This window comes from Filicampus tigris, chromosome 5, assembly GCF_054856515.1.
Source record: "Filicampus tigris isolate MCC_2025a chromosome 5, RoL_Ftig_1.0, whole genome shotgun sequence".
Taxonomy (NCBI): Eukaryota; Metazoa; Chordata; class Actinopteri; order Syngnathiformes; family Syngnathidae; genus Filicampus; species Filicampus tigris.
This window is the reverse complement of record NC_141221.1, coordinates 11,447,695-11,466,188: the sequence shown is the minus strand read 5'-3', so window position 1 is coordinate 11,466,188 and position 18,494 is coordinate 11,447,695. Positions and strand designations below refer to the sequence as shown.

The 18,494-nt window shown below is 40.4% G+C and overlaps 1 protein-coding gene across 3 annotated transcripts in view; it reads right to left on the bottom strand.

Moving 5' to 3' along the window:
- Positions 1–18,494, bottom strand: part of rtkna (rhotekin a) — a 68,952-nt gene that overhangs the window by 24,587 nt on the left and 25,871 nt on the right. The window contains exon 1 of one of the 3 annotated variants that reach the window (XM_086031312.1): positions 7,021–7,292. The exons of the other annotated variants lie outside the window; for them this stretch is intronic. Within the exon in view, the coding sequence (XP_085887438.1) occupies positions 7,021–7,044 (24 nt within the window). The 5' untranslated portion in view covers positions 7,045–7,292. Of the gene's footprint in view, positions 1–7,020; positions 7,293–18,494 lie in introns of those variants that run through there. 3 annotated transcript variants of the gene reach the window in all.

Here is an 18,494-nt window from a genome sequence, read left to right as displayed (position 1 = left end):
GTGTGGAGTTTGCATGATCTCACCGTGCCTGCGTGGGTTTTCTCAGGGTACTCCGGCTTCATCCCACATTCCAAAAACATGCATGGTTAGTTGATTGGACACTCTAAATTGCCCCAAGGTGTGATTGTGAGTGCGGATGTTTGTTTGTCTCTGTGTGCCCTGCGATTGGCTGGCAACCAATTCAGGGTGTCCCCCGCCTACTGCCCGAAGACAGCTGGGATAGGCTCCAGCACGCCACTTGACCCGTGAGGATAAGCGGTATTGATAATGGATGGATGTTGGTGAGCTGTGGAGCAAAAACAGACTAGAGGTCAAACGTGATATTAAGGGAGTGTCTACAAATTACCAGGTGATGTTATATATGTGCATATCGTCACTGTCCTGTGAAAAACACATATCTCCAATTTTGGAAACTTTTTTAATTTTCACATGAATGCGATGTCTGTAATGCGGAAACGCCGTTCAAAATAAGAAAATAAGAAAAATAAGAATAATGTAAAAAATGGAAATAAGTGTTTTTCATAGGACAGCGACGATATAAAAGTCGACAAAAATTTACACCAGATCCTTTAAGCCATGTGGCAACATATGCATAGAGAATAGAGGATAGCAATATTAATCAATCAATATTATGATGCAGGTATTTCATCATGTGAGTGGCGTGAGATTAATTGGCGGAATTGGTCGGGAGTGACTGCACATGTTTATTGTGGCTCTGCACATATCGGTGACACAAAGGTAATTGCGCTGAGCTAACGGGAGGTATTCGCCAAACAGCCTCGTGTAGATAGATAAGTGGCAGTTGAGCAGCTGCTTGCTCAGATAAACGAGATATCAAGTAAGGCTGAGGTTGGTTCTGATCCGCTGCCAGACGCACTGCATCAGCCGCAGACAGATAAACGCGCGGGCCGCTCAACCCTGTGACCACCTCGTAATCACTCCTCCACCAAACTGTAGATCTGCCTTTTTAGACTCTACTCGGAATGGGCAATCGGAGACATTTGCTTGCGTCTTTAAAATGAAATATTGATTGTAAGAAGAAATTCTTTTCCAGCAATTCTTTTAATAATTAATGATTAAATGCCTTGTTTGGATAAAAGAAAGAAAGCGGAAGAGGAAGACAGAGGAGCCCGGGGGGCTCCGAGCTAAACCCCTTCACATTCCTGTAATTAAAAAATTAACTCCAGACTCCACCGGCTATAAAGAAATGTTCCCATAGGTACCTTAGTCAAAAAAAGTGCAGATGTATTGATGTGCTAATTTCATCAGCCTGAAGAACTTCACTCCTTTCTCTTTCCAATTTGTTCTGTACTGCAATGTTTACAGCCCAATTCTGTAGGGAAAAAAAAGAAAAGAAAAGAAAAAAATCCCGCTCCTTGCTGTTATATCTTCTGCAGCAGTTTTGCTAAGTTGGACCCGAATTAAAAGTGCATGCTACTAATAGCTAACAAGTGGCAGCAAACATTATGCAATATGCAAGATGCAGTGACTAAAAATGAAGTTCTCCAAAATCTTGTTCTTGCAATGTATGTTCTTTTACTAATTTTAGTAAACTACCTTTTATTTTTCTTTACTTTGTTTTCAAATGCCTTTAATTAGTTTTTTGGAAATGCTTTTAAATGTCATACTTTTAACTTTGTGAAGCACATTGAGTTACCTTGTGTATGAAATGCGCCACAAGTAGACTTGCCCTTCCTTACACATCACCTTGTGAGCATAAATTACACATCACAAAACACAATAAATAACTCGCGCCCATCTCCAAATCTGTCACAAAAAAGTCAAATACGACTGGCGTTACACAATTCATAATTCCACCAACATTTCAAGGAAACAAACAGCTATGAACTTGCACAAAACAGTTACAGCTTCTATCATGCGAAATTAACTAGCATTATAGTTAGTTAAACATTTGCTACTTATATCATTGCTATTTAGATGAATCAAAATTCTAAATTTAACACACTACAGAGAAGTGTTGTCAACAACCAAGCCAAATGTGAATGAGTTGGAAAATTGCCTAAATGAGGCTTCAAAATTGGGGGGAGAAAAAAAAACAAACTTCACTCTCAAATGTGATGGGCGTGTACGCTAAAAGGATGAAATCTTGCCCCGCTGAAAAAAAATGGGTGCCACTTCTTCTAGCATATTATGCCTACACATTCCTTCTTGATATCTGGCTAACGCCTCTGGTGGCTAACATATATCGTAGTACGTAATCGCAGGGCTTTCCATGGCGTAACGAGGGGCGCTTGCCACCAGCTAGCTCATCTAACAACAACTAGTAAGTAACTCGCCGGATAACCACTGACGCCAATGAGCCTTCACAAGGTCTTTAACATATTTAAACACACTTGTATAACTGTCAAGAATGGTAGAAATTGACTTTTAAAAAATTGTGTGTCCATAAAGTACTATATATACATATATATATATGTATATATATATATGATAGCAACAGCTTGACCCTGGAGCAACTTATTTTCATTTCCATGATTTCCTATTTGGAGAATGACCAGCCGCAAGGAATATATCGTTTGACCTTAAGAGGTTCCACTGAACATTGTTCTTCCCATTTATTATTTGGAGCTCATTTTTGAAGTGGCTTTGATGTCAAAGCCTGCCAGGAGGAGGACCAAGAAATAGCACTGAAAAAGCCCCAGATAAGTAAAAAACAGAGCACATGAATAACTTCTGACTTAAAAGATGTATAATTGGTGTGTTTGGAGAGACAGTTTTATGAAGCCGTAGAGTACAAACGGCTGTTTGTTATTTTTATTTTTTACACACAAGTCTAATTCACTCATTCGTTACATCTCTCTGTGTGACTCTCATTGTTTAAGGCATGGGCATCTCTGGCCTAATTTTTGTATTTTTAATAATCAAAACAGGGTGCCGGTTTACTGTTGGAAAAAAAAAATACGGTTAATATCTACGTATGCTTCTTTATCAAAACAAGTTATTTCCCTAGGAATTAGTAATGTTACTGTATTGCCGCTGTCCTGTGAAAAACACTTAAGTCTATTTTCGTCTTTTTTTCACACATTAATGGGATGTCTGTAATGCGGAATCAACATTAACATAAAACAAAATAATTTACGTGTTTTTCACAGCACAGCGAAAATATGTTGATTTTCTAAATCCAATTCATTCATCAATAGTTATAGCTCAAAATTGATATAACCTTGCTCACATTTGATTGTTTAGTCACAGATTTTCTCAAATAATGTTATGTTTCTCTTGTGTGGCAATGAAATTCTACCGGACGGCACCCCTTCACCTCTGATCCTAGAATCACCCCTGGTTTACAATAGGAGTTACTTTTAAATGCAGAAAGAGAAAACAAATGACCTCCGCGGCACACACAAAAACACTATCATCCACATGGCTGCAGCAGGGGAGGGACAAAGAGGAGCAGGGACAACACTCAAGATATTTATCTCCATAGATATCCAAAGAGGAGTGGATGAAGAGCCAGGTCTATTGACAGACATGCAGCTTTTCTGCAGTGAGTGGTTATTGATTGTAAGAGGATTCCATTCTCGCTTCTGCCGCGCTTGCAGAATTTGCAGAGACAATGAAAAGCGGCGTCAGGAACGCATTAAAGAGCGCTGCTAAATTGCTGTAACGACCTAATGCAATGAAGTGGTGCAGACCTCAAGTGTTGTGCTGTGTCACTGCAAAGATTGCACTAAAAAGAAGAGATGTTGTGGCACATCAGTGACCTTTTCACAGCTAATGAGCCAGCATGGTTGTGGTTGTAACAGTGGTAGGAACACACACTGCTACATTCCGGGAATAGAAAGATCACATGTCAAGCTCTCACAATTTCTGGGTGACGTTGATGCACGTGGCCTTTAAAAATCAACAGGAGACATACACGTTTATGACGTGGGTTAAGATCAGGGGATGTCGTGTATACGATCTGGTGCATATGAAACCCTTTGAGACTTTCCTGTGATTTAGGGTTTTTTAAATAAATTTGACTTGACTTGACATGACGGAATGTTAAGGCTACACTAAAAAGACCACAAAATGATACCACAAGAATTAAAATTGCTAGACTATATAATGTTATTAGAATAAAGTGGTAACATTACAAGCAAAGAAGTTAGAACATATTTAAAAGCCCCTGCAAGTGGTCAAGGACAGACAAAGCCATCGGTGCACTTTCAATCACTTCCTTGAATATACGTTGTAAAAAAAAAAGAACACATGTAAAGAGCACGTTCACACACAACAACTCATGCCGAGTCACTCAACACGCAGACTCTAACATCTAGCCAACTGTGCTGTCATTCGCTGACACCCACGTCACTCACCAGGCCAGGCACCGATTTTTAAAACCATACACACTCAAAGTCACAGATACGACAGTAGAATGTGAGGTTTGTGACCCCAAGTGGACATAAATAATACCTGCACCTCACATACACTTCATTGTCTTTAACACTGTAGAATAATTTTATATCCAATTAGTCAATTGATTGATTGATAAATGGTAAAATACTTGATTCTAAAAATAGCTGTTACCTGCAGCCCCTAAATCAGTCTTCAATTAACCTAAGAAACATGCTTGGATGAAAGCTGGAGTCAACCGTATTAAAGGATTCTAAATGCTGCAATTATAAAGTACTAATAATATTATAAAATAGCTTAAAGTGTTAATATTACGACAATACTGTCAGAACATTACAAGTAAAAACTAAAAAATATATAATATTACTAGAACACAATGGCATTATTTAAAAAATAAAGTCACAATATTGTGAGAATAAAATTGCAATTTCAGGAGCATAAAAACATCTGCATTAAGATTTGGAATGCTGTGGAACTTGTTCAACTTAATTAGCGTAAATAATGTTTTGGCACACGAACACTGTCGACTTCCGAAATCGACTTTATTGCCCTCGGACTTCTTGTTATTTTACTATTTTGATTTTTTTTGCTGTGGTAACACTTCTTCCTAAAAGTAAACACACTTTTTGCCTGAAGAATCAGACTGTCATTTTTTTTACGACTTATCAGCCAGTTCTTTTATTCTTTTGATTTACAGCGGTGACACACAAACACTGATTAGAGGAGGTTGTGCAAAGCCACAAGTACGCTCAGACACTTTAGATGCTCTTACGATGCACTTGGACCATGAAAGGGCAAACGTTACAAAATAAATCGCAAAATACAAGTTTTCCCACATGACACCGTAACTGTTTTAGTGTTTAGCACATGCGTGTTAAGCGCCGAGTGTAAGCATGTGCGAGTACGTCACAACCAAAATAACAGTGGCGGCCCACAGCACTGCTGTTTTGTTTGTCTTGTTCATTATAAATGACTCCGTTAGGGCTTCTCAAGCAAAATGTGTATTACCTCGCTGGAACCATGACCAGTGGAATAAAAATAACACTGGCTGAATTTACACCGCATGACTCAATTGTGACAGAAGTGACTAAATTCTGATTTTGTGGAAGTGGAAGAATTTGTGAATGTGTCAAATACGCTGATTGCTGACATATGCAGATGGGGATGCTTGGATGTCATTATGTTTGTCTTAAGTTGTAATGGGTAAAAATAAATAAATAAATACATCCAGCCAATTTTGAAAGGGAAAATGTCACCCGATTAATCGGTTGTGCCCATTTTTGAAAGTATGGTCTTGTCTACACGTACCCGGGGTTTTTGCAAATGGCGGATATTAGCCTGCGGTTAGCTCTATCATCCACACGTCCCCAGAGGTTTTTCATTGAAAACGTAAAACTCCGGCCACAGTGGAGGTTTGCGGATATCTCTGTTTGGCTGTGGACAGTTAGACCCGAAGATCCCTATGTGACAAAAATGCTCTGATGTCAGTTGGGCGACTTGTGTTTCCAAGAGATTCAACATGGATGCCCGCGGAGCTGTGTTGGTTATAGCCATTCTCGAGGCGCTTTTTGCTTACTTATTTGTCCGCAACCAACTACTGCTTCTCATTGAAATGTTTAAAAGCAGTTCTGACCTCTTGTCGGTCCTCCCGAACGAGCCTGGCGCCGTGTTTTTGGTTTCGTAGAAGTGAGGTCAAAGGACGGAAGTTCCTTCTGAATGGACAGTATTTGGCTAACTACTGCCACCTAGAGGCTTGGCATGCATTTGAAAACGCACTTCTGCAGTGTAGTGTAGCTGCGTTTTTAACAAATGTGGATGTGTATTCCAACACGGAGTGGGGGAGAAATATTCGGTTGTTTAAAAAAAGCCGGGCTACGTGTAGACAAGGCCTATTATTACTAAGTAAAATCCACTAATTGCTGACATATACACAGATGGGGATGCTTGAATGTCATTATCTTTGTCTTATGTTGTAATGGGTAAAAATAAATAAATGTCACCCCATTAATCAGTTGTGCCCATTTTTTTTAAACTATTCTTACTAAGTAAATCAAACTCCATCAAGGCCATATGTAACTTGTGCATGCGAGAAGGACAGCCTGAGTAAGCCAACTCCATGCAGGTTGATCTGAGCGAGATTGAAACACGGGACCACTTGAATGTGTTTACTTATATTTAGACACATATAGGTTTACAAAAAGTATTCAAAGTATGCTTGCAAGCATTTGGTGCACATTTGCATTTACTGGTTTAGTATATGACATCAACATTTAAGTTGAACAGTATCACCTGGGACCAATATGGAACCACTTATCTGTAAAACATCACAAGCCCAAAGAAAACAACTTCCCTCTTTCTAATGGGTCACTGACATGACTTGCCACTATGAATTCACAGATGTAAAGTAGCCGGTGCATGCATACTTAAGCGTGCCAGCAGTGTCAAAGTTTGCAGTGCGCCTAATCACTGGAGCCCAACCGGCACCACAACCAATAAGGAGGATGGCCAAAAACGTGCTAGCCCCTCGTCACGGGCAGTCCACGTGTTCCACGCGACGTGTGACGTCGTCGATGACAAGTGACTGATATTTTCCACGTAGCCAGCATCAGTTCTGTGTAACTCTTTGTCAAGGAATAAGAAACGAAAAAGACAGAATCTTACCACTCGGTTGTTCGTGTAGTTCATGGTGTTGAGCGATTTACGCAACAAACGTCCCGTGCGTGTAAATATGAATCTTATGTGCTAATTAAAAAAAATAAAAAAATAAAAAATCTGCCGTTGAGCTCGGAAGTTAAGGGTCCCCACATTCCACGCACTCGCTCATTTGCGTGAAAAGGCGCTCCATTGTGCAAGGCTCCGTGTGTGTCGTCCTCTCCGCCGACATCGTGCGTGCTCTTGTCCCAACTGCTCCTCGGCTCCGTCCTGACTTCCCCCCCCCACTGTCTCTCACACACCACTCACTCACACGCACCCCCCCCACACACAGACACACATACACAAGCTGCAGCAGTAGCAGTACAAGGGAAGGATAAAGAGTGGCCGAGGGGTGGACCAACCGAGAGGCTTTTCTTGCGAGGGCGGGTGTGAGCGTGAGCACGTCGAGCAGTGACTTGTCATTTTAGACATGCCCCCTCCACAGAAGCATTCAGGGACAGCCAGGCTTCCTTTAAGCGCACACCAAGTGTTGGCAACAACTGAAACTGTCACTGCACTGCGTGTCAGTCCCTTAATTTTCCATTCATAAATACATTGGCTTCTCTTACAACGCGGGGGTAAATATACACCCCTCTATAATCAAAATGCATGTTAAAAAGGTTCAAGAGAGCAAAATGGCGAGTTGCTGTCTCCACCGCACACAGTGGGAAAAAATGTTACATCTTGTATTTTTCCTATTTTATTTTAAGCAGTGACTCAACTTTTTCACTCAACATTTTTTTTGGGTCGGTATGACGTGTGCGCAATCACCATTTCCTCCAATCCATTCATACATGCTGCATATAGTTCTTCTCAATTGCTGGTTATTTCATTAGCTTCGTTAACTATAGTAACCATTGTGCACAAGATGGCTAAAAACTGCTAATGTACATAATAATGCTAGCTATAAAATCACATTCTTGTTCAGGGTTTTTTTTTTTTTTTTTAAATTGATTACTGCTAGTATCTGATAGTGTCCATCCACTGCAAGGAAGCCAATGTGATGGGTAGTGTTCCTTCTGGCCAGGAACTGTCAGATACTAAGGGCATTGTAAGAATGTGCATTAGCATGGAGCCACGTGCACTGAACGAAGCAAATGCCGCAGGAGTCATGGAACCTTTCTGAGGCCTAATGAAATCACAGTCAATTAAATGATAGTTTGAGAAGTGCACCAAGTAGACAAGCTGCACAAATAATATCACCATCGGTCTAATTGGTACATAGAGTATGCATGTAATTACTGGCAAAGCAGTAACGCACCCTTCTGGATAAAAATAAAAAAACTATCACCCATCTTCCAGCCTGCATGTACTCACGGACATGTGAGCATGCCGCCGAGCTGTTGTGCAGAGAAGTGCTTGGCCTTGTCAACTGCTGATGCACCATTTGTGGCGAAGTGAAAAGGGGAACAACTGCATGGGAAAGGTTTGAGTGTGGGAATAAACAGGATTTAAGGGAGGAATCAGCTGACTTGGAGCTGGCCTCGAGGAAATCCGCACTGGATAACAACTAATGGAGTGTCCGAGCCGTCATTTCCAAACACGAGGAGACAGTAGTCACGCTAGTGTGCCACAAGAGGGTATACGGTACTATAAAAGGAACTTAGCAAACAGTGTTTTCTGTTCAGCAAACAGAATTGTTGTGAGCTGTTTGTGTCTGAGCATTGAGATAAGAGATGCAAGCAGATGACATGTAGGAGGATGAGGATGGAGGAGGAGAGAGGCTGTCTGTGGGCAGCCTTGGCCCGTAGCAACACGACAACAAAGTGCATCTCGTGGTTTAATAACACGTCTGTGCAACATGTTATCACTAGAGTTTTGCAGAAAGTCGTGCAAGACTTGAGCACTGTGTCATAGGTTCGATGTAAGATACCATTCGGACCTTCTGCAGCACAGGTTATGGTTGTATTTTATTGTTCGACCGTGGTGAAAATAAATGTTCAATTGTATACTGTTTGTAAGAGGATGGGAGAATCTTATCGAGTCTGCTTCACAGTTCTGGGTTTGAATCTTCCTCTTCATGTATGTCAGGTTAAATGAAAACTAAACATTTTCCATAAGTGTAAATGTGACCGTGAACGATTGTTTGACTATATTTGCCTTTGCAATTGGCTGGTAAACAGTTCAAAGTGACTGCTCCATTCCATTGTTTTTTGGGGGTACCACAAGGTTCAATTTTAGGGCCGCTGCTTTTCTCTTAGTATTTGCTGCCTCGGGGTTCCATCTTGAGAAAGAAAAGGATTTCTTTCCATTGCGAGACTGATGATAGTAATTTTTATGTGCCACTTAAGAAGAAAGATGCCTTCGCCTTAAAACTGCTTTTATTGCCGTCAAGTTATTAAAGCTTGGATGGCCAAGTGATTGTGTTTGGTCGCAGTCGCCCATGTAAATCCCTCCATGTGGACTTGGGTCCCTTGGAACACTCGGTGAAGCCAAGTGTCTCAAATCTGTGTTTTGAGGTCAAATCAGTGTGGTAGTTAAATCCTGCAATTTGGCCAAAAACAATTGATATGTAATTTATATAGCAATGCAAAATTGCAGCAAAAATCGAAAATCCAACTGGAATGGAACAAAAAAGTAATGTCACGTCTCTCCTTCTGTTAAAATGATTCCTACTCCTACTAAATTCCAGTGAAAGCAGACTCAGCTACTGAGGGAGCAGGAAGCTTTGTCACCGCTTGAACCCTAACAAAACACATGCAAAAAATTGAAAATGCGCCATCAGCACTATGAGAGAGAAGACATGTGGAACCCAAACAAGATGAGGCTTGATAACGTAGGATTTAGAGCTGTAAATATACTGCCGTTAATCAGATTAAGGTTTCATCAGCAGGTAGCTGCGCCAAGCGAGTGTCCAGAGAACAATTTACATTCACAGTTCAACGCAGGTGTTGAGGAATAAATCGTGCATGCACACAGCGGTTATATATCATTTCTTACAAGAATGTGGATGAGGAGACATAATGAATGAGCATCATGCTCATTCACTGCCATTACTACGGCCCCCGATCTTTACTGCGTGTCTACTCAACACCCTCCCCCTTCCTCCACGAGTCCACTGCATTTCCTATTGAATTGCTTCCTCTCTGTGACCACCGCACACCCTCATGGCCATTTCCTTAAACACATCTAATCCCTCTCACTGTCTTTTGTTCTTTCCCGTTTCTGTGCATAGCCCTAAAATCTTAATTCTACTCGTACCCCACAGGAGTGACTCTACAGTAAATAAGATTAGCAAAATTCACATTTTGGGTGCCTTCAGGTGCCTTTGCAGACAGCAAATGCCTTTTTTTGTTTTGTTTTCAGTAAGTCACTGGGCCATTGGCAGGTACTGATCCAAAAGTAGGACTAGAACTCACAGTTAAGATGAATTACGTGTGACATTCAGTAAACTGCTAAGTAGCAGTGGTTATATTTTACTTCCATACATTTATGATTGTGGAACTGTTAAATAATGTGATAAGCGCAACATTGGAGCAATACCACTATCTTGTATAAAAAATTGTTAATGCAATTAATGTGACAGTTACACTGAAAATAATAATTCATTACATATACACAAGCACCTTTCTGGGCAATCAAGGACACCATAAAAACAAAGAAAGCAATGAAATGAAATTAAGACGCAAAGACATCTGTTAAATTACAACTGATATGTGCAACAGCGAACTAAAATAAGGTTAAAGTGAACAAGTTGTCAGAATTAGGGATGTTTTGAGTATAGATTTGAATAGGGTTAATGAATCTGCATTTGGGGATGGTGAAGTGTCAGCCATAATGGATCATATATGTTGTATTATTGTCCTGTATATTACTGGTGAATACAACTATTTGCATATTGACATATTGAAATAAAATGGATATATAAAGGTATAAAATGCATGATAATGAATTACAAATCTGATGATACGTACCTACAAAATGTATACTGTAGGCAGCAATGTAATACAGTACATCTATTTCAAAGGTGGTGTAGCTGCCCCCTTCTGGAGGTGTAAGGATATTGCAACACACTGATTCAGGAACATTTATTCAGCACCTTTGCTCATGACCTGCCTCTTTTCTTAAGGTGGATGGACTATTCACAGTGAATGTATGGATTCAAAAACCCTGACTCAAAAGTAAAACAAATTCCAAAAAAAACATGGTACGTTTCATCACTGGCCGGTCTCTGATCCCTGTATAAATCCTTATAAAAACAAACGGAACAGTGATCACTAACAGATCTAAAAGTGACAGTGTCAACATCACAAAATGAGGTGCAAATAGTTTCATGTTGAGCATATATAGTTGCGACTACATAACAGTCAGCAGCCATGTTAAGTACCATGACACACAAGGCACAGTGTTCCAAAAGGGCAAATAGGGGTCATTGGCTCTATGTCTTAACTAATCACATCGAGCCGAGCTTCTCCTTGTAACCAATCGACACACAGAATCAAAGAAAGGCCCAGATGGATTAACCTTTCCATCACCCAGTAACGACAGGATTATAACGCATACAGTGGACCAGCATATGGTCACCTGTTGGCTCTGAGATTGAAGGAGGATGTACAAGTACAAGTTGAGGGTGCAAGGAGATGACAGAAGGCATAACGAGGTCACTGTGTGAAAATGTCAACCCGAAACATGACATCAGCCAGCTGGACACTTTGCTTCCACTGACCTCATCACGCCGAGGTGGGGAGGTGGGCTGTTGCCCAACAGCTCAGCAATGCCTCTCAGCACCTCAAACCACAACAAGAGCCCCCTTTCAACACATCTCCCTCGTCATTTAGCCCTAACCGCCGAGGACCCGCCTCCTAAAGCTGGAATTCACCCATAAAATGCTTGCCTGTGGCACTGAGGCATTTTTTGACAGCGCAGTCATGTTTTTTTTTTTTTGTTGATGTCTCCACAACAACTCAAGACATTCTTTACGCTAGCTACAATGATAAGTCTGTTGTAGATACTAAAAGCCGATCCACTTTTGGATTGCTTGAATGCTTTCAACATACAAAACGGTCAAATTAGAATGACTGTCATTACTGGATCTCCTGCTCGGACATAAACAGGATTACTACATGTGTTCTCATGATAATTTTCTGTAGTAGAAAAAAAGTTGAGCAATGATGCATTTGAACTGGACGATTTGCAGCACTTTTGTTGACGCGTAATGCAACCCAAACAATACTAAATTGGGGGTTTGATTTTATTGGTTTATTTTTATTTTTTGTTTTCATGTTCTATCAATTCAATTTAACAAGGATATACTACATAAATGTTTGTTTATATAAATACTGAGCAATGAAACCACCAAACTGAGCATCTCAAAGTTCGTACAGTTCGGAAACTCGCCTAAATGTTGCAGGCAAAAAAAAAAAACAGTGTACGTAACTTTGGTGGTCAAACTGTGAACATGTTAACACAAAACATCAGCATGTCATTTGAAGCAGTACTTCATAATTATAATTAAATAAATCACTTTAGCATACTTGTTAAAACTGTCACTGTGACCTGGCAGTAGTACTTAACTAAAATGACAAGTGAAAACAAAACAAACAAAAAAATCAGCTCTCTCTGGATCCATCTTGAGCCTCTAATTTTATTATTTTATAAGAAAGCACTGCGCCTGAGGAAAACCAACCAATCAGAGACAGAGCGCGTAATTGATGAGGTTTCACTCATTTTGCGTGCACTTCAGACCAGATTCATTACTGGCACATTACTGCACCCTCTCGCTGACCTATGGCCTTTGGCGACAGATTTGCTGAAACTTTGGTGGAATATCCACCTCTGGAAATTTTGAAAAAGCGCCCATCATTGTTTTAGCATATTAGTATTAGTGCAGTGGTTAACTTGATGATTAATGATTTACGATTGGTGCTCATTACAGGATATGCATACAAGAACACTGCGGCCCTAACTATTTCTAGTTCAATTATTTCAAAGGTTTTGAAATCCAAGCATATCAGGTGGACCATCGTCACGCAAAAGACTGTAATGTGATTTTCTGTCTCTACAATGTGGTTAGAGTTCAGTGAACTGAATTAAACATTTTTTTTGGGGGGGGGGGGGGGGAGCTCATATGTACCAGTTTTCCATTAATTGCATTCATTGTATTACCGGGTATTTCAAATACAAAATCCTACTGAATTATTACAAGAAAAGACTCAAGTGGGACAAGCTCCTTTCTTATCATCAATCAGAACAGAACGGTACCACATATGGTCATACTTTAGCAGTCCAAATTCTGATAGGGTTGCACCTGCCAAACACACACACATTTATGACACACACACGCACATGCAAGCAGTTACTCAGTCTTTGGCATGCTGGTGGCACACAGCTTGCACACATTGGCCCAGTAAATGTAATTGTAACAGTCTAATTTAGTGCCAGTGATGCTGGCTACTTCAGTGGAATGTGCACAATGGGAATGTGTTGATTTAATAACTATTACCGTAGACTAAAATCACTCTGTTTTGCCATGTAGCAACTCCAAATGCTCCCTGTGTGGAAGTCATGTTGCTAGAAGAGATATAAGCAGAAATAGAATGGATTCAACTCCCACATTGGCTGTGTCAAAGGCACACAAAAATCGAAAACATAACAGCAAATCTGGCACGCAGCCTTAAGCACTGCGCAGATGTTCGCCCATAAGATAAAACACAGCAGAACATACAAGCACAAATGTATCCATATGGAAACATCAACAAAATCAACATTTATATGCTCAATAAAATACATTTGGGCTACCATATGTGCATTTTAACACACAAAGACGATCATCACATAAAAGCCCAGCTGCAGCTGCTCAAATCTTTTTAATTGCGTGCTGTGACGAAACAATACGATATGTTTAATATCTCCACTTCAAAACGGTGACGTAAAACAGAATGTAGCTGTAAATCTTATTTAAGATGATTTGGATTATCTCGACGCTGATGGTGTCATTTACAGTTGCTAAACCCAACGGTGCTGAAACTAAAGAGTCTTGGCATGGTGGAGAGCAGAAAGAGAGGATAAACTGAAGGTGACGCTGCAGGCTGAGATTTAAAAAAAAAAAAAAAAAAAAAGGGAGCCAAATGTGAATATAGAGAGGCAACCGCAGAGGGAGATGATCAAATGCTTTCAGCGTTGAGAGAAGATAGGAGCGCATAGCTCGGAAGGTGCAAGTGTCACTTTTGTGTTCCAATAACAGCACCTGTCGACCCGCCTGGGTATTTTCTCTCTTAGCCGCTGTTTTTCCAAGGAAGCTGGCTCCAGCTTCGTATACAGCCGGTTCCCGTTCACACAACAGAGCGCCTATTCACACCGCTGCCGCTCCTCCTAACTGCTGCATGGGCGCCGGCTAGCTGGGGTGTGAACTTAAGTGTTACATTTGAGGGGGGGGGGGTTCGCCCAAGTGGCGGGGTGCACGGGGTGCTGTGGTGAGCCACAATGTTTGGAGTCAATGGACCAGAGGTTGGTAGGAAGGGAAGCTCACATCCTTTTTTTTTTTTTTTTTTTTAATGCTCCAAGAATGCGATGGGTGTGTGCACGATGTGATACAAAGCCTTCTTTCTCCTCAGCCTGCTTCTGGCATGGAGCTGAGGATGAAGTTGGAATATAGTCCAAAACATCTACTGTATGGCAAGTTGGAAGCACAGGCATGGCAAACAAATATGATACGTGACAGTCATAGCTAAGCATGAAATGGATATTAAAAGTCTACGTACCCCTCTTCACATGCCAGGCTTTTTGTGATATAAAATGAGACCAAGACGTGACCTATAACCGTACAACCGTTGCCCCCCAAAAAAAGAAGATAAGTAAAATTAACAACCAAATTATCGTATTTTCCGGACTATAAGCCGTTACTTTTTCCCTGGTTTTGAACCATGCGGCTTATAAAAAGGTGCGGCTATTCTGTGGATTTTTCTTCCACCGCTAGGGGCGCTCTAACCGGAATTACAAAACTATACAATAAAATTGCCATTAACAGTATGTGACTGCAGGAGGAGGACTTCAACAGGCGAGGGCGCTATGCACAAGGTAATGAATTAAGTGGTATGCAGAAGTGGTGGACGCTAACTGACAAACAGCGGGCAGTGAAAATGAAGTACATAAATTGTGTGAAGGTGAAGGCCTTCACACATTGCATTCCAAAAATTCACGCCAACAAGGATTCTTTTTTTTCCCTAACATTTACGGTTCCCCCAAAACTCCCCTTTTTTCACCCCCAAAAAACTCATTCATTTCCAAAGGGACATTCAACACTTCCCCATCTGCTGCGATTCCCCATCTGCTGCGCTAAATCGATTCCCGCTCATTCCACAATTATTCATAGAGGCCATTCAACTTCATTCAGCTGATTCAACTCACATTACACATCACCCACAATTCCTACTTCCCAAAAATCCAAATTATTCAACCTTAAAAAAACATTAAAGAATTCACCATTCATTCCCAATGGCACATTCAACACTTGACATTCAAACCATTCCAATTTCAAATTCACAACATTCAGCTCATTCAAGCCACATTCCACATGACCCAAAATTCCTACTTCCCAAAAATTCCAATTATTCAACCTTTAAACGCATTAAAAAATTCATTCCCAATGGCACATTCACAACCTTCAGCTCATTTACCTCACATTCCAATGTGAGCGGCTACATGGTGCAGCGGTAGAGTGGTCGTTTCCCAATCAGGAGCTTGTGGGATCGATCCGCACCCATTCCTTCCTTGTTTCAATTTTTTTCCCTGACTTCCTTCTTTCATTGTTAACTCACATTCGACATCACCCACAATTCCTACTTCCCAAAAATTCAAATTATTCAACATTAAAAAACCCATTAAAAATTTTTCATGGCACATTCAACAAGCCACAACAATTCGCCACACCTGGAATGCTCATCCCCAGGTGGCCCTAATTAAGCTGAAATTTTGTTCAAAAATTCACCATTCCCAATGGCACGTTCACAACATTTCACTCATTCAACTCACATTCCTATATTGGAGGTGGCATGGCTCAGTGGTAGAGTAGTCGTTTCTCAACTTGAGGTTGTGGGTTCAATCCCCGGCCATTCCTTCCTTGCTTTACTTTTTTTTCCTGACTTCCTTCTTTCATTGTTTCCAGGCTTCCTCTTCGATTCAGCATTTTTTATACCATTCAAGGTCATTCAACTTCATTCCACTCTATTCAGTGTCATTCCAACACATTCCGTAGTTTTTATTCACCGTATTCGCCTTCACACGCAGTTTCTCCAGAAATTTCATTCTCTAGTTTCTCCTTGGTTCTGTTCCGTTTTAATCAGCAAAGTTGCTGCCGTGTTAAAAGGCACTGTTTGGAAAGAATCTGTTCAGGTACATACATGTACATTTACAGTTCAAAATCGTGCTGCTGTAAATGCAGTAAATATCTTATTTTGCAACATACATAGGTGTTTTTTTCAATATTTATTTTTTAAATAGAGTGGGTGTGGCTTATATAATGGTGCGGCTTATAGTCCAGAAAATACGGTATGTGGTTGCACAAGTGAGCACACCCTCTTATAATTAAGTCCTTCATTGTGAATCGTTGGGTGGCATGGCTCAGTGGTCGTTTCCCAACCCGGAGGTTGTGGGTTCGATCCCCGGCCATGGTGACCATGTCAAAGTATCCTTGAGCAAGATACTGAACCCCCGAGTTGCTCCTGATGCTGCGTCATCAGTAGGTAGATGAGGTACAGTGTAAAGCGCTTTGAGTACCCATGGTAGAAAAGCGCTATATAAGTGACAGCTCAAGTGACAGCCTGTTCCAAATAGCAGTTGGCGTACAAAGCGCTCAGGCTTCTGCTAGAAAACAAAAAAAATGTCAGGAAAAGCCTAGAACCTGAACTTTATTTGGGGTTAATCAGAGACACTTTAAAGTCCCTCTAAAGGGAAATCACTGATTTGTCTTTAAATAATTTTACATGATTGTAGATAAGTGCTGAAAACGTGCTGTGAACTTCGTAGTACTAAATTGTGAAGCAATAGTGTTAAAAAAAATGGATGGACGGCTTGTTTTTACATCACAACAAACATGGCATTTGAACAGGGGTGAGTAGACTTTTTATATCCACTGTACATGGATGTACTGCATGCCTTGCCTGCTGTTCTTTCGAAAACAATGAGAAAGATGTACGGCAAGCACAGTGAAGCCCAAGGTGTGAAAACGGATGTCCCTTGACCAAACCAAAGCGATCCGTTTGAGTGAGTAGCCAAGAGTACTGATTTATTACTCAAATATTTACTCACACATACACACAAACACGGGCTCAGTGGAGGGAGGAGTGTTTAATGAAGAGCTCCATTGTAGAGGAATGTGTATTGGCTCAGACATGACTGGGTAACGTGTATTAACGGAGAGCAAGCACTGTTAGCTTTAGCGAAAACATCCATGGCAGCTAAACAGACTTTAGCTGAGCTAACATACTGTGCAAACACACAGATACTGTACTTACTATAACTTTATTTGAACAGTCTCACGCAGAGATTGGAAAAGACCCTGACATCTTGTTCACAGCCACAAAGCATCACATTCAGTTTTATCTACAGTATCTGTTTATTGCATTCCATGACAATGCAACTTTCTATAATTTGGTGAATGTTCTACCCTGTTTAGCTTCTTTTTGCATAGTGTATTTGCTAATTTTGATAATGTTCAACTGTAACATTAACTTGTGATCTTAATCTTAACCTAGTCAGTCTGTTAACGTGTCCCCGATACACTGTACAGTTACTGTATATTACACGAAAACATCTACTTATGTAACTGATGAAAGTTTGATACAAGTGAATGATGACGCAATCATTGTCATACACACTTCAAGCAATTACACAAAAAGTGAATTCTATTTGCATTCTAGATTTTTGCATCCAACTTGCATTTTGCAACTATTTTGTTTATTTTCAAATTCATCTTCCGACAACTGTTTCTTACACTCGAATCAATGTGTTGTTTGATATTGCGATCATGAAAAAATACAAACATTTCGCCTAATACCATTTCATTTGTATTGCTTTTTGTTGTAACCAGGTCAGCAAGATCGTGAACATTTCACAACACATTGTATCATACGATGTATAACAGTGTATGTGTTCAATAAAGCTTAATTCGGAAATAATACGAAAAATCACAATTTAACAACAAAGATAAAAGGAGACACATTGCCAAGCAGTCACAAAATGTGAACTTGTTCCAAATAAATCAAGTAAGCTGTGCTGAACAGCAAAAAATATCAGATGACTATGGCTTTAATAATAGGAAGAAGAATTTAATTATACTGAGGACAAATTTCTTGGACGGTGGCACTGAATAATAACCTTAGCCCAAGCTCAATTTGAGTCCAATTTGAAATTCCCAAGGCACACGGAACGGACACAACCCCAAAGACTCATCTTTTGCCCTGAAGGAATTCTACACCAGGTGAGCCAGCAAAGCCCACGTGCTT